Source organism: Bubalus bubalis, chromosome 23, assembly GCF_019923935.1.
Source record: "Bubalus bubalis isolate 160015118507 breed Murrah chromosome 23, NDDB_SH_1, whole genome shotgun sequence".
NCBI lineage: Eukaryota > Metazoa > Chordata > Mammalia > Artiodactyla > Bovidae > Bubalus > Bubalus bubalis.
In genome coordinates, this window is record NC_059179.1 from 41,800,898 (window position 1) to 41,817,454 (window position 16,557).

The window sequence follows — 16,557 nt, forward strand, 5'->3', positions numbered from 1 at the left end:
CTCTGCGTATAAGTTAAATAAGCAAGGTGACAATATACAGCCTTGACGTACTCCTTTTCCTATTTGGAACCAGTCTGTTGTTCCATGTCCAGTTCTAACTGTTGCTTCCTGACCTATATACAGATTTCTCAAGAGGCAGGTCAGGTGGTCTGGTATTCCCATCTCAAAAATTTCCAGTTTATTGTGATTCACACAGTCAAAGGCTTTGGCAATCAATAAAGCAGAAATAGATGTTTTTCTGGAACTCTCTTGCTTTTTCCATGATCCAGTGGATGTTGGCAATTTGATCTCTGCCTTTTCAAAAACCAACTTGAACATCTGGAAGTTCATGGTTCACATATTGCTGAAGCCTGGCTTGGAGAATTTTGAGCATTTCTTTGCTAGAGTGTGAGATGAGTGCAATTGTGCTGTAGTTTGAGCATTCTTTGGCATTGCCTTTCTTTGGAATTGGAATGAAAACTGACCTTTTCCAGGCTTGTGGCCACTGCTGAGTTTTCCAAATTTGCTGGCATATTGAGTGCAGCACTTTCACAGCATCATCTTTCAGGATTTAAAATAGCTCAACTGGAATTCCATCACCTCCACTAGCTTTGTTTGTAGTGATGCTTCCTAAGGCCCACTTGACTCTACATTCCAGGATGTCTGGCTCTAGGTGAGTGATCACACCATCATGATTATCTGGGTCATCTTTTTTGTACAGTTCTGTGTATTCTTGCCACCTCTTCTTAATATCTTCTGCTTCTGTTAGGTCCATACCATTTCTGTCCTTTAATGAGCCCATCTTTACATGAAATGTTCCCTTGGTATCTAATTTTCTTGAAGAGATCTCGTTTTTCCCATTCTATTTTTTCCTCCATTTCTTAGCATTGATTGCTGAGGAAGGCTTTCTATCTCTCCTTGCTATTCTTTGGAACCCTGCATTCAGATGCATATATCTTTCCTTTTCTCCTTTGCTTTGGGAGCTGTTTTACACATATGTTTAAAACAGGCCCACATGCTGTTCAGCAAGCCACTGGTTATGTGCATCTGTGGCTTTTCAGAGAAGTTTAGTCCAAGAAACTTGGGGGAATGTTCAGGATACAGATGAACTACAAATCATGAGATTCCTAAACTGGTGGAAGGGGAACCAGGGAGAGGACCAAGTAAAAGGATGTACAGTTTTCAGAAAGTAAAGTTTTCAAGTGTCAAATGCCTAGTATTTATCGACTGGATTTAACAGTTTTGGAAGCATCACCAACAGTGAGCCTTTCAGGATGGTGGGAAAGGAGGTGCCCCACAGCGCAGTGGGAGCACTCATGAGGAGACAGCAAGTGATTGCTACTTTAAAAGGAGGTAACTTGAGAAGGGTCACAGCAATTTTTTGAAGACGAGAGATAAACAGGGTTGAAGGGCAAGTGCTGGGTCTGGAGAAGGGATGACTCACAGCAGAGACCGGGGATGGGGACACAGGAGACCAAAACCTCTGCAGATGAGACAACTCTACCTCTGACATGAGAGGGAAGGAGTGAGAAAGGACGGGTGGAGAAGGGCGGGAAGAGGAACCAATTAGGACTCAGAAAGAACATCAAGGACGGACCTGACGGCCCAGCACCCATGGGAGCAGCATCCCTTGACCCGAAGCTGCACAGCTTTTCTCTGTGGTAGTCAGCAGCCCTCAGGTGCAGAGAGGACTACTGCTAAGATGAATCCAGAGTTGGCGTTGCCCCAAAAAGTGGTCTGGCTTGGCTTGAAAGAGGATTGAACAGTTCCTTGTGTGTAAATCACAGGCTGAAGCACATAAAATTGCTGATATTTGACTGTATCTTACCTACGAAAACAATTTCATATGGTACAACCTAATAAGTGTTGACCTGACTGGCTAACTTTACAGCTAAAGAAGATGCACAGAGAACCATAATGATCTTTAAGCCATTAACAACCTAACTAAAACTTTCAATGGGATAGGGCTAGATAAAGCAGAAACTCTCCCAAGAACAGAAAATACAGAATAACTGCAATTATTTGTGCATATGGCAATGAATTTCCTTTAATCCAAGACAAACATGACAAATTCCTTAACTATCAAAAGCTACATTTTATTAAAAACAATCTGTCTTTAAAAATGTTTCATCATACAATATATACAATACATGCTGCTTTCCTTTTTGGATTTCAGCATCCACTTGAGTCCTAAAAAACAAAGGAGGGAAATAGCTGGTTAACAGTTTATAAATGGTAAATCAAAAGTTCATTTAAGATGCATAAAGGAAATCTACCAACCAGCTCCTCCTCAGGGAGGAGGGCCCAAGTAAACCCACAGTATAGATCTAATGTCAGTTCTCCTCTTTCCTTCAATTACCTTGGAACAAAAGCTCAAATAATTGAAGCATATATTGAGAGTTTACACTAAGTACTGAAAAGCTAATTTTAACTTTAACTATAACTCAGAACCCCACTTTACGGATCTATACAGAAGGAAAACCAAGCAGAGTAAGACTGACTTGCCTAACATTTTAAAGGGGCAGAGCCAACAGGATCCCATCTCCTGATCCCCACCCACAGCTGTGTGCAGTACAGAATACCAGGTCATTTCTAAGATTCCCTTCCCCATCTCCTTTATAAAAATGGAGAATTATTTCATAAGCAAAACACAGGTTTCAGAAATGCCTATTACCAACATCATTCCAAGGTAGTTCTACCTTAATTTTCCTTTTCTACTTTGTCTGCATAAAGTAAGCAAAGCTAATGGGACAGTGAACAAAACTGATGGGAGGATTCAATATTCCATTATCTCATTTATCCATTTGTTGTGGGGGTGGGGAGAGTGCCAAACCAAGAATAATCTCTGCTCTCTTTCAACTGCACATCTTAAGACGACCAAAGTAATCAATCCAAAGGTGGGAACTTGCAACCACTGGGTCGTGTTCTGCCCTTCTCACCAGTTACACACAATTTTAAGAATGGGGCACTAGAGGGAAGCAAAATCCAAATTTCACCAGATGAAAAAGTGAGACAGAAACTATGATAAATACATGCAGCTGTCCCATGGGAAATGTTACCTTCAGCTGGTGTCAAGCACTTAGCCTCTGCTGGCTCTGACTTGAAGTAATCACAGGCTCTGAGATCTCAAAGGTCCTCACAATCTCCTGGTAGAGAACAGAGAGCATGTGGGCACTGAGTTTACAGCAAAGGAATTCTTGGAAAAAAACTGCCTGGGGTAACATGCAGGGTTTTACCTCCCAGTCTCGATAACTCAAAGCTATAATTGCTTGATTCCTAATTTGAGTGTTTCCTCCACTTTCTTCATTAATATTAACAGGCTCTGTTTGAGAGGCAAAGTTTTCAAATCAGAAGAGGTAATCTGAACAGAAACCAATGAATAAGAGGAAAGACACCTGTACCAAGCAGATGCTTAGAATATTATATCCTTATTAGGAATTCATGCATTAGTGTTGTATTATTACAATAGAAAGTAACCCCGCTTGCTTCCATTAAAAAAAAAAAATACATATGGTAAAATAACACATTCCAATCATTTGAAAAACTCTGCATATCTATGAACCAAACAGAGAGCTAAGGTCTAGTGTGTCCAGTATGAAAGTAAGAACTTTTTAAAGGAACCGGTAAATGCAATGAAAACACTTCATTCTGTACAGTAGGCCTTAGAAGGCAAAGAGTAATGGAGAATGTGAATCATTCAACAAAATTAAGATTCTCTCTGTATTAACCATGCTCTTTAATATTTACTGACATTTGTAAATTGTATAGCAATGTTCTTTTTTGACATCAGTTTTCTAACTGTGAGAGATATTTAAATGAAACGTGTATATAAAAGAGGCAAAAAAATGAGAAAAAAAAAAAAAGATTCTGGAGAGGAAGAGCTGGCATTAGGGATAAAATAGAAGGAAACTACAAAAATAACTGTAATTACAGACTTTCTAAATTAAAATTGAAGGGAAACTACATCATTTCTTGTTATTCTTCACAGCAGTAGATATTGAATCAATGACAGAACTGAATCCATCAGTTTTAAACTATGATCAAGTTTTCAGTATTTTCAATTAGTTGAGGAAGACATTGTAAAAGTTTGTCGCCTAAAATAAAAACTCAATTTACATTTAATAAAATACATTTCACACCCTCCAGTAACAAATGCATTTTCTTTAAAACTAACTTTTCTGGACATAGAATCATTTACCTATTACTGGCAGTCGGTCTCGGTCAAGTCTTATTCTTGCAAAACCATCCTGTAACACAAAGACTAAAATTTAGATTCAAAACCTTCAGGCATTGGATGAAAAAATTACTCAGAAAATTCTAAACCTTAGACAATCAAAATATACCATAACAATAGTATGGAGAGTATACAGACAAGCCTTCTCTAACATCTCCCTCTACATGGGGTATCTTTCAGGTTCTAATCAGCTTGCTTACCCAGGCACAACCTCATCCCCAAGATCTCTTAAATAAAACTACAACCATCTTGGCTCTTTGACTGATTCATACTTTTTGAGTATTCCACATTTTATTATTATGATTATTTTTTGGCTGAGCCATGCAGCTGGTGGGATTTTAGGTCTCCCACCAGGGACTGAACCCAGGCCCTTCAGCAGTGAGAGCGAGGAGTCCTAACCTTTGGACTGTCAGGGAGTTCCTGAATACAACACATTTTATGATGCATAATACTATCACTGACCGTTGACCGAATATGCTTTAGTGATCATTTCTGAAAAAACACTTTTGTCCAAAAAAAAACCACTTTTGTCAACACAAGATTCTATTTTGTTAAAATCATATTAATCTTAGAAGTCCAGGATTGCAACCGGACATAAGACTGAAGACAGCCTAGAGAAAATTCTCAAGGTACACTTCTGAGAATTTTTCTTTTTTTTTCCTCCTAAACCATCTGTTTTGAAATTACTTCAGACTTAAGAGTTACAAGACTACTGCAAAGACCTCCCATACATTCTTTACCCAGGGTCTCCAACTGTTCGTGTTTTGCCATATTTATATTACTGCTTTCTCTCTCTGAAAGTGAAAGTGTAGTCACTCAGTTGAGTCCGACTCTTTGCAACCCCATGGACTGGCTTCTCTGCCCATAGAATTCTCCAGGCAAGAATACTGGTGTGTTTTGCCATTTCCTTCTCCAGGGGATCTTCCAAACCAGGGATCAAATCTGCATCTCTTGCATCTCCTGAACTGGCTGGCAAATTCTTTACCACTGTGCCACCTGGGAAGCCCTTTTCCCTACAACTTCATATATTTCTTGAAAACAAGGGTATTTTCTTACATAACAACTAACAAATTTGGGAAATTTAACATGTATATCACATAGTTACCTAATCTGTAAGCTCCAAAAATGTCTAAAATGTAAAAGCAAGCACTTAATTTTTTAGCTGGTTTCTTTGGCCTGTGACTCGTCAGTGTTCTGCTGCTGCTGCTAAGTCACTTCAGTCGTGTCTGACTCTGTGCGACCCCATAGACGGCAGCCCACCAGGCTCCCCCGTCCCTGGGATTCTCCAGGCAAGAACACTGGAGTGGGTTGCCACTTCCTTCTCCAATGCATTTAAGTGAAAAGTGAAAGTGAAGTCGCTCAGTCATGTCCGACCTTCAGCAAACCCATGGACTACAACCCACCAGGCTCCTCTGTCCATGGGATTTTCCAGGCAAGAGTACTGGAGTGGGGTGCCATTGCTACAATGGGTCTAAAACACATACTGGTCAGTACAAATTCCTTAGCCACCTCTCATCTATACCTGTTATTATTTACTCTTTTAAAAGCAAAGAAAAACAGAGAAATAATCTTAAATCTTACCCTTATAATAAAAGAAACATGAAAGATGTTTTCCACTGTCCGGGGGAAAGAATGTGGATCAACCACAAAGTCAAAGAAGGACATCGGAGTATCAGCTAAAGACAAAAGGAAAAAATTCTTCAACAGAGGAAAAATTACTTTTGCTCATCAATTAAGACTAATATTCTCTAGTGTTAACCAAAGAAAGGAAGTGGGCATTCATCCTGTTTTGGGATGGAAATCAATACAACCCCGCTGGAGGACAATCTGGTATATCTATTAAAAATCTGCATGCCCACTTCCCCGGCAATCCTCCTTTAAAAAGCCATCCTACAGAAATATTAGCACACGTGCACAAAGTGGTGTGCCCAGATTTTTCACTCCAGCAGTTTATACAAGAGAAAAATGCTATAAAGAACTTGTCCACTAATAGAGGATTTGTTAAATGTATGATAAAGTCACCCAATGGGAATCACTGAGAAGAGTAAGCAGGATCTGCATGTACCAATATGGGAAAATGTCCAAATGGACAAGTCATCTTGCAGAAAGATGTGTATATTATTTTGCTTTGAAAAAAGCAAAAACACCACCATCACCAACAACAAAAAATCCCAACTACTTAGTTGCATATTTATTATGACTGACATAGACATGAGAAAGTCTGAAAATACACACAGCACATTTTGTAAGTGGAGACCTCGAGGGAGTGAGGTCAGGTAGAACAGGTACTTGGCTTTTTACTTTTCTCATGTGTTTGGCATGTATTATTTTGTAACAGAAAAAATATCCCGTCTTTGAAAAATAAAAATGAGAATTTCCTTCACCAATGTTCTCATGGGATTTCTAGAGAAGTCTCATAAAATACATGTCAAGAAAAATCAAAATGATTCAAGCATTACATATTTGCCTCTTAAATAAAAATAGCTTCTCATTGCAAGTGACACAGGCCTAACTGACAAACACAGGTTGCTCCATTTTGAGCTTGGTATCGTACTTACGATCTTCTTGAAAGTATGTTTGCAACAATCCCAAGATTCTTTCCACTTCTTTTTCTGTTGCTTCTTGATGAGATTCTTCCATTCTTTTTAACTGAAAACATAAAGCTGTTATCAAGCAGACTGACCTACTTGCCTGCCTGTTAACCTTTTCTGCTCTCTCCCCCGGCCAAACTCCTCTAAATATCGTTTACTTAGGATTTCTAACAGTTTTTATTCCTGTCTTAAAATTGATAGTTAAAAAAGATTTTCCTAGCTTTAGTAACATTTTCATATGAATTATCTGAGAGAGGAGTAACATGACCAAATCCATCATTTTCAGGTTGAATGTAAAATAGCAAATTATAAAAGGGGCAATGGTTCTCACCTGGGAGTGATTTTTCTGCAGCGCCACCCCGCCCCCCGCCCCCACGATGAGACATTTTCTAACACTTGGTTGTCATACTTGGGACGGGAGGGGGGAACATGAGAGGAGGCTGTTAGCATCTACTGGGAAGAGGCCAAGGATGCTGCTAAACATCCTACAATGCACAGGAGAGCCTCTCACAGCAAAGAATTATCCAGCCCCAATGCCGACAGTGCCGAAGTTAAGAAACCTGTTTTGGGAGAACTAATCCATCCTACAGAAGTGGGTTAAGAACTAAGACAAGTGGTCCATCCAATAAAATGTTTAAATACTTAAACACCTCAAAAATGATTCAAACATTAAATGGTTACTTTTTAAGTGACAGAACCTGACTCCAGACCCAAACCCTGAGAAAAGACAGCCAAATTACAGGTATATGATACTAATGGCTATTTTAAATTAAGCGTTTTAAAAAAGCAACATTTGAACAAACAAACCTGGGCAGGCATTGCCTGCTGCTCTTCTATCATACGAACTTTTCTTGGACGTTCAATTCGTGGCTTTGGCACAGGGCACTCTCCTTGTATTGAACCCAACCTAATGAAAGATATGCTTTCATGTCTTTGTTTTTAAAACAAACTAATTTCACTAACTGAAAGCAGTTCCCACAGCATCCTCAAATTCAGCCCAGGCATCCGTGGTGTATGAGTGACATCGGACCAAGACTGTCGGGTTTGTGGCAGCCTTTCTGCTCCTTCTGTGTTTCTCAAAGAATTCAACCAGATTCCTCCCCAATACCTTTGTATTTACTCTCAATAGTAAGTCAATCAATATGCCCTCTGTGGTCCTCCCAGCTAGCCTGTTGTCTGTTTCGCAGAGCCAGCTTCAGAGATCAGGAGAAGGACGAACGTGTGTGGGGGACGGGGATGAATAGCCCCACTGGGCCTTTTGGTCTGGGGGTGCCAGAGCAGAGCCCCACTGCCTGGGACTCCAGAACACACTGTCTTACGAGATAACAGGTAAGGCAGAGGCCATGGGATTCCTTTCCCTTTTTGGACTCCCTCCACCTCCCAAAACCCTACAGCAACAGACCAGCAGGCAGAAACAACCAGGGCCCAGAGAACGCAGTCCTCTGTGGTCTCTGCACTGGAGGGAATCAAAGCATACAGTAGAGATCCTATGTGGGCGCTAAGCTGCTTCAGTCATGTCTACTCTTTGCAGCCCATGGGATTCCCCAGGCAAGAATACTGGAGTGGGTTGCGGTACCCTCCTCCAGGGGATCTTCCAGACCCAGGGATGGAACCCGAGTCTCTTACATCTCCTGCATCAGCAGACGGCTTCTTTACCACTAGGGTCAACCGAGAAGCCCAAGCAAACCTTACCAGATGGAAAGAAAACATGGGGGAAAGGTCACTGCAGGCCAAGGCAACAGCAAGTACAAGGCTGCAAAGTTGTAAGTAAATCACTAGCCGCAAATTGGGCTAGATGATGACAAAGGGTCGAAGTTATATAACCCAAGGCTATCTTTCTTTCTATTTCTTTTGGACATGCCTCGAGGCTTGGGGGATCTTAGTTCCCCGACCAGGGATTGAACCCACACCCTCACCAGTGAGAGCTTAGAGTCCTAACCACTGGACCACAAGGGAATTCCCAAAAGGCTATCTTTAGATCCTGCATTTATGGTGGAGCCTAATTCAACAGCAAAAAAAAAAAAAAAAAAAGATTTAGACTTTTCCTATAATAAAGAAGTTTGATCTTTTTGCTGTAATATACAGTGATTCTGGGCACTTGAATTAAAGGAAGTCTTGTTAAAAACAGATGCCTCAGGAAATAAGAAGAAAACCCAGATGCCTGGCCCTGCACCACAGACTTACTAAATCTACATCTCCAAAGCCTTCTGAAGCACTACCAATCTCAGGAGGTTTAGAAGGGCACTCAGAATAGACAAATGTCCTAAGCTAACCACTTAAGGAAGAAACCACTTGAGTGGTTGCCCTGGAGAAATTATCTACTGGTTATTTTAAAGGCTGTCTTACAAAAGAACCAGTAAGAGTTGTTCTTAGCCTCTTCATAAGACTGAGCTAGGAAATTAAGACAGAAACCAATTCCATTTGAGTATAAACAAAAGCTTTTCAAAATCAAAGCTGCATCCAAAAAAAGATGAACTGGGCAGTTTATGTGACAGTGACTCAACTAGTCTTCAAATATAGGACAGCGATCATCTGACAGGGAATTATATATTATAAATGGCACTTTACATATATTGGTAGACTCTTAAGATACCTTTCATAGGAGGTATCATCCTCCTACGTAATAAAGACTTTTAAAGATGATAAAGCCAGACATTATGTCACAGACCTAAAGTCTCCCATGCTAGAAAGCAAAGGTGCCAGCAGAGTGCCCTGATAAGGAGATGCCAGCCCATGGCCTTTCCTGCTCCAGTTAAGCTGGATGAGGATCCATCCACAAGATATTATGGGCTTTTAAATCAAACTTTAGAAAGTCTCCAAGCAATGGCATCATGACTGTCTCCTCTACAATACCAAATAATTGTTGTCCCTACAATAAAATACAATTTAAGGTTTACAAATGGCTGGTCTGTCAGATTTTCAAAATAATCTTACAGAAAGTGGAATGTATGGGTTTTATTAAAGGTGTTTTCTGCTGTTTTGCCTGATATTTTCCAGGAGTCATAGACTATGAATTCCAAATCAGAACTGTCTTCATCACGGATGAGTTCTTCAGCTTCTAGCGGATTTACACCCATATGAGTCAGCTACAAAAACGAAGGGAAACAGAAACCCCAGTTAAGCCACGAGCAGACATTCAGGGCACTCAATTATCTCTATCACTACACAAAGGGCCAGAGGCAAAGTCTGTTTTCAGTGTCCTAACATATTGGCTCAATTTCTTATTACAAATTTCCTGTTTTCAAAGGCACCTTCTTTTTGGCAGAAACTATTCTTCAAGGTACTCAGGACTTTTTGGTGAGAAAGTGAGATGATCCAGACCAACGAGTCTCAACCGGAGCAATTTTAACCCCCCCAGGCATTCTATATAGAGACACTTTTGATCGTCACAACTGGGTGGATGGCAGGGAGGGCTGTGTTACTAAATGCCGTAGAGGGCATTTAGTGGGTAGAAGCCAGGATAGTGCTCAGCATCCTACAGCAGGTGCCCCCAAGGAAACAAAGACTCAACCAGCCCAAAATGCACTTAGTGCCCAGGCTGAGAAACCCTGCTCTAGCCCCCTGCAGGCCGAGGGGCGGGCAAACCAGAACTTAGCCCGCTGGGCCTGATCTCACACAACACATTTTTATAACTATCAGCAATGCTGAATTAGCATAAAAATAGAAAATCACATCCCTAAGCAAACGATCTGGGATAGAACATGGAAGTTTAGCTGGCTTTCAATTTTCATTTCCAGCCAACCTCCTGGAGACCCCTGATTAGCTTGCAGATTAGGTTTTCCAGGGAGCAGCACCTAGCGTAAGGGAGATTCACTCATCTTAAAGGTGACTTCCTGGGAAGAGTTGGCGGAAGTCTAATAATTCTCTTATCTCAAGCTATCTTGCAGAAAGTATATTAAATTTGCTTTTATGAAAGTACATTTTTATTACATTATAAAATTATGAAATGCCTAGAAGTTATCAAATTAAAACAGCAATACCAAAAAATAAAATTAAAAAAAAAAAACAGCAATACCATATATAAACAGTAATCAAAAAGCCCTCAGAGAGCTTAACCCTTTAAAGGCAGTTAAGCTTTGAAGAAGAGAGAGGCTGCCAGAACCCAGTCAGAGAGACACAGTCAGCACTGTTCCATTCTCGTGCCAACCATTCTACCACTGCACACTTGGAGGAAGACATTTCAGTTTTTATCTGGTCAAATCTACCAATTTTTTCTTTATAGTCCTTATATTTGGTGTAATACTTGAAAAAATCCTCCCGCCAGAGTCTAGACAGCTATTAAATTGGGGGTCTGCATGAACCGCTTTAAGACTTACGGAATTTAAAGTACAAAGCTCACCCTGATAAATAAAAGTAATTTTTAAAAAGATTACCCAATATATAGTCAACTTTATTGAACATTTTCCAAAATGCACTACACTTCAAGTTTTAAAAAAAGAAAAATTTAAGGTTTAAAATTTAAGTTAAATTTTTTTGTTGTTAAATTTTTTTAAAAACCTAAGGTTTTGAAAACATCAAAAACCTCATCTGCCTCATGCCTTTACAAAATAATTTATCTTTTCGGGTCTTATGGTACTAAATCATTTTAATAACCTTTTAACAAACAGAAAGTCAATGTCCTAACAGAAATGCTAGGACAGAGATTGGCTCAAAGTAAAACCAAGATGAAGAAAAAAAAAGTAAAATACAAAGTTCATCTCATTGTGCTTTTTGGGGGCAAAAAATTCATCAAGCAAAAGTTTCAAAATTTCAGGTAACCACCATCCAATCATTAAGAGGCAAAGACAGTTGAATAAAACAACAAAAAACAAAAGCAGAACCCCAACCATACGCGTATGGTTCTGGAATATTCTCAAAGACAAATCAAAACATGCCCCTCCACCAGATGTAACTCATATCCAGCTGTACTTTGCCTGCATGTGGGCTTCTGCCCAGCCTAGGACAAAGGTCCCGGGTCACTGAGAATGAACTCACGAACTGACAAGTGAGTGAGGGAAAAACTGGCCATTTGAAATAAACATAGCACCCTGAGTCTTAGAAGGCTAGGAGATTTTCAAACTGCTCTAAACTCCCAATCTAGATTCCACCATTGTTCGATTGTCATGTGTTTAATCTGGTAAGATCTCTCTGGAGGAATCTCAGGCCCAAACAAAAGGGTAAATAAGTGAAAACCATCTGCATATGGATATAAGCAAAGTGGATAATCATACACTATGTGACAGATGAAACATTTTTTATTACGATTCTGTAGCTTTGAACTTACTAGAGTTTCCACGTATCGTAACATATCAAACGAGTTCAGGTCAGAACGCAGCTGCTTTGCCTTCTCTTTGCCCAAATCTGAAGCCAGAACAAGAAAGTGGGCATCTAGGACTGCTTCTCTTGCTCGGGACACTATTCGAAAAAGAAGGAACATGCTTATCCACAGGCATTTTCCCAAAACTTCCAACTGTACTTACTCCCCATTTCCCATTGGACCAAAAGAAAAAAAAAAAATCTCAAACACACTCATCTCTGTGTAAAAACAGGTTCCCCTGCTCAGCTCACCTAAAAAGCCAGCTCTCTCTACTACACTGTTCCTGCTTCAGGGAACTGAATAAAAATCTCTTCATTAACTGCAGTTTAACAAAAACCTCCGTCATGTCTAACACCAGCTGTTCCCTCGGACTCCAGTAACCCATCCAGGCACTATTAACACCTGTGTTGACGATGGAAGCCAAGCTGAATGCCCACGGTGTGTAAGGCGCTGTGGTTGGGCGTGGCCAAGACCGGTAACAGGTAAGTTGTCAGGGAGCTTCAGGTGAAGTTCCGTGCTGGGCAGGTAGCGGGAGACGCAAACTCTGCCTGGCAGCACAGGTCCCACCAAATGAACAGCCTACAGGCAGCAGGGCCATGACCTCCAAGGAGGGATGATCCAAAAAGGTTCATCTTTTAACATTTATGATAAGCTACAGACAAGAAAGGATTTAAATAAAAAGAGACAAGAAGGAAACGGGGCCAGGAAACAGGATGAGGTCTGGGGAGATGGGGGTGAGTGTTCATTAGAAGAAGACACAGCAGGACTGAGGGGAATCGGTTTGACCAGACCCTGAAAGGGAACAGGCAGTGTGGAACCATGCTCCAGGAACACCAGCAAAGGCGAACTGAAAAAGCAGCCAAGAGACAAACCAGGCAGGCAGAGTTCAAACACACAAATGCCTCTCCCTGGCTTGCTCCTCAAGGCCACTTCATTTGAATTTCTGATTGCCCAAACACTCCTCAGGCTGATGAACGCACTGACTCCAAGTTTTGTATTCATATGCATAATTTTCTCCCCAGTTTTATTTCAGGAGAATTACTATGAACATGACAATGAATGAGAGACAAGAGGCAAAAGCTAGGGACCAGTTCCTGGGCTGTTCTAGACCTCCCCTCCCCGCTACCGGCCCATCACTGCCACGAAAGCTGTGAGAAAAGTGCCCATCTCCCACGGATGGATTCAAGCCTCTGAAGAGTTACAGAACATCCAATCTGTATATATGGAGGATGCAGAATTCTTTGTTGGCTGACTGTCTCCTAGGGCCCGGTTGAGTAACTGTGCCTTAAAAAGGCGACCCAGCTAGCATAGTGGAATTGGCCAAGCAGGAAATGATCTGTTAATCAACAACTTTTCAGCAGTGGGTGAATAATAGGGGACAAGGGGTCAAGAGCAACCCTGAAGAGAGAGCCTGGGCAGGGGGTTCCAAGCTCAGAAGAGAAGAAAAAGCTAGAGAGAGTGGAGGAGGGGTTGCACCAGGTGCAAAGAAAGAAATGTTCTGGTTCTCAGAGAACATGTGGAGTGGTGGTGTCCAGGCAGCGGCCAGCTCTGTTGACTTCTTCACCTGGGTGGGTCTGCACTCTCCTCTTCTGCTCCCACAGAATTTAGAGAAAGGCCAGGAGGGAAAAGTAGTCTGAGGACTTGTCCCCGGGCTCTGTGACCCGGTGCCCACACCATCAGGGGCTGCCTGACCTGTCCTGTCTTCAAACACAGAGACCACTCTTAGCACTAACACTGCTGCTGCTTTTCATTCAAACCAAGCTTTTATTTCAGAGCCCCCTTCACCCCCTACAATGCTAAAGTTCAGTGCTGAGATTCTTCTCTTTCTCAGGCCCCTCCCCTCACTGGAGACCAACAGGGCCACCTGTAGACACAGCCATCCCCACTGGGTTATGTTAGGTGGACCAAGAGCAAGGAGCTTAGGGACGGGGAGGTCGGGAGGAAGGCAGGAAAAGAAACAGGATGTCAGAAGCCAGCTCAGTTCTTTCTTTAATACATCCAATGCATCCTGGGTAGTCAATAGAGTAGAAAGACAAGACATAAAAGTTCTCAGCAGTCAATACAGTAGAAACATAATACACAGGAAGTTCTCAAACTTGAACAAGCAACAGATACAGTAGAAACATAATACACAGGAAGTTCTCAAACTTGAACAAGCAACAGAATCACTTGGGGCGCTTGTTAAAACTGGCTGCTGCTCCCCAACCCCACCCCAAATTTCATGTGAAGCTCTTACTACCTGCTTGTACTTGTGAAAGTGAAAGTGAAGTCGCTCAGTCGCGTCCGACTCTTTGCGACCCCGTGGACTGTAGCCCACCAGGCTCCTCCGTCCATGGGATTCTCCAGGCAAGAATACTGGAGTGGGTTGCCATTTCCTTCTCCAGGGGATCTTCCCTGACCCAGGGATCGAACCCAGGTCTCCCGCATTGCGGGCAGACGCTTTAACCACTGATCCAGCGGGGAAGGAGTGCATAGAACCTGCTAAGTGCACAATCACAGTAGTGGTGCTACAAGGAAAAAGGTTCCAAACCTAGTAAAGCACTCTTATAAGGAAAAAGGTTCCAAACCTAGTAAAGTACTCTTATAAGTGGCGGTTGTTTGGTGTCAAGCATTCGGTTCTCATGCAAAACTAATTAAAATTACCCTAAAATATATGATCACAGAAAGCTTCCTTTCATAAAATAATGAATTACCTCCATTAAAGAGAGTGTTGGCCTCTTCAAGGACCTCTGTTAACTTGTCGCTGGCATTCAATATATCCTCCCGGTTTTCTATTTTAAAAAAATACAAGCTTTGGGAAAGGTGCTCATCATAGGCTAACAAGTCATTGACAGAGTAACCAGCTGCAGCTGGAGAGCCAAGTCCCAGCCCCCAGCCCCAACCCCACCCCCGCTCCCTGGTGGAGTTATTTTCAAGCTGTATTTCTTTAACCAAAACGGCCTAACAGAAAAGATGACTACCCCTTTAGCAGAATGAACTTGGAAAGGGGACCCACTTGGCTCCCCCTAACCTTCACCCATGAGCTTCCACGCCTTCTGCAGCCTCTGAGGAACGCTCTTAACAGAAGGGTTCTCCAACTCTGCAAGACAGATCTTGCAGAGCCGAGCCACCCAGAGTCAGAATAGGTAGGTCCAGGGTGCGCTGGAGAATTTGCATTTTTTGGCAGCTGCCGCGGGCGGGCGACTGCCGGCGGGGAATCGCTGGATGTAAGAAAATGCGCCCCGGCTCCTCGTGCCTCCTCTCCCCCGCTTCCAGACCGCGCCCAGCCTCGGGCGCGGAACCCCCCCCCCCCCGGGGGACTCGGGCGGTCCCCACCCTGGGGCACTCGCGCGCCCCCGCCAAGGTCGTGCATTGCGATCCGCACGACAGATGCGCGAGCGCCTCGAAAACCCCGAACCCGGGCGCGGCCGGGCGGCGCGGGGCTGGTCCCGGGCTCCACGAACCAGCCGGGCCGCGCAGGGCCTGCGCTAGGTTCCCGCCTCGCGCCCCTGCCTTACGTTGGACCGAGTTGATAAGCGCGCGGTACTGATGGCGGATCTGGCGGCAGAGGCTGGGGTCAGTCTCCTCCTCCAAGCTCGCCGGGTCTATCATCTCGTCCCCGGAATCCGACGGCTCGGTATCCTCCAAGCCCGGGCGCTCTGGGGCCTCCCTGCGCTCGGGCGCGGCGCCGCGGCGGGAGCTGGGCGACAGCGGGGACCGCGAGCGGGAGCGGGAGCGGGTGCGATCCCGGTGCGGGTCGCGGCCCCGGCCCCGGCCCTCGGGCCGGCGGCCGCTGCTGTCCCCGGACATCGCGCCAAGCCTCCCTGCAACTTTGGAACGGCGGAAGTTCGCGCCAGAAACTGAAAGCCCTGCACAACTGAGCTCCTGCTCCCCGCGGAACGCGGCTCCCTTGCCGGAGCGAGCGCACAGCGACGCCTGTGGCTGGAGGCCGGCGGCAGGGGCCGAGGCCGGGGGTGCAGTGGTTACAGCGCCGCCAGGCGGGCACCGGGCGGCTCAGGCCCCTGACCTTGCGCGCCCCTGACATTGGATACCACTTTAGGTGCTTAGAATCTTCGTGGTCTGGTCCTCTGTGCCCACCCCCATTAGACTTTCACCTTCCCCGGGGTCTCCCTGGCTCTCCCGGACCCAGCCACACCCTTAAAACAAATATTTAGCATTCTTCCAGGTGGAAATTCATTCCAAACTCCAGACAGAAATATCTGGGACATTGCCAGGTCACGGACACGCAGACCGTGTTTGTTGATCAAGGCTCCTGCAGTTAAGCAGGATGCGCGCTGGATATGGAGACGAGATGAGATTCTGCCACTCACTATCTGTGACCTTAGTTCCTTGAGCCATTATGGCCGGGACCCAATGGAGTTTATGAATAGCTGGTAATCCCCCCTCCACTTTTTTTTTTTTTTTTGGACAGTGAAAAAATGTTAGTCACTCAGTCCTGTCCAACTGTTTGGGACTCC

At 43.6% G+C, this 16,557-nt stretch overlaps 1 protein-coding gene across 1 annotated transcript; it reads right to left on the minus strand.

The window, feature by feature from the left end:
- Positions 1-2,054: 2,054 nt before the first annotated feature.
- On the minus strand, positions 2,055-15,979 carry NSMCE4A (NSE4 homolog A, SMC5-SMC6 complex component). Its single transcript, XM_025273845.2, has 11 exons — positions 15,598-15,979; positions 14,794-14,871; positions 12,068-12,198; positions 9,739-9,890; positions 7,612-7,711; positions 6,772-6,862; positions 5,795-5,889; positions 4,178-4,226; positions 3,216-3,301; positions 3,039-3,125; positions 2,055-2,169 (listed from the first exon to the last, which is right to left on the minus strand). Exons 1-10 carry the CDS (start codon positions 15,887-15,889, stop codon positions 3,051-3,053), a joined length of 1,149 nt encoding a protein of 382 aa, XP_025129630.1. The 5' UTR covers positions 15,890-15,979; the 3' UTR covers positions 2,055-2,169; positions 3,039-3,050.
- Positions 15,980-16,557: the final 578 nt, after the last annotated feature.

Bases quoted from the DNA above. Each gene is read 5' to 3' on its own strand.
- NSMCE4A (XM_025273845.2), bottom strand. From the start codon at position 15,889: ATGTCCGGGGACAGCAGCGGCCGCCGGCCCGAGGGCCGGGGCCGGGGC. The intron at 12,199-14,793 runs GTAATTCATTAT...TTTTTCGAATAG, and splicing joins CAACACTCTCTTTAATGGAG to TGTCCCGAGCAAGAGAAGCA. The intron at 6,863-7,611 runs GTTTGTTTGTTC...TTATGTTTTCAG, and splicing joins AGCAGGCAATGCCTGCCCAG to TTAAAAAGAATGGAAGAATC.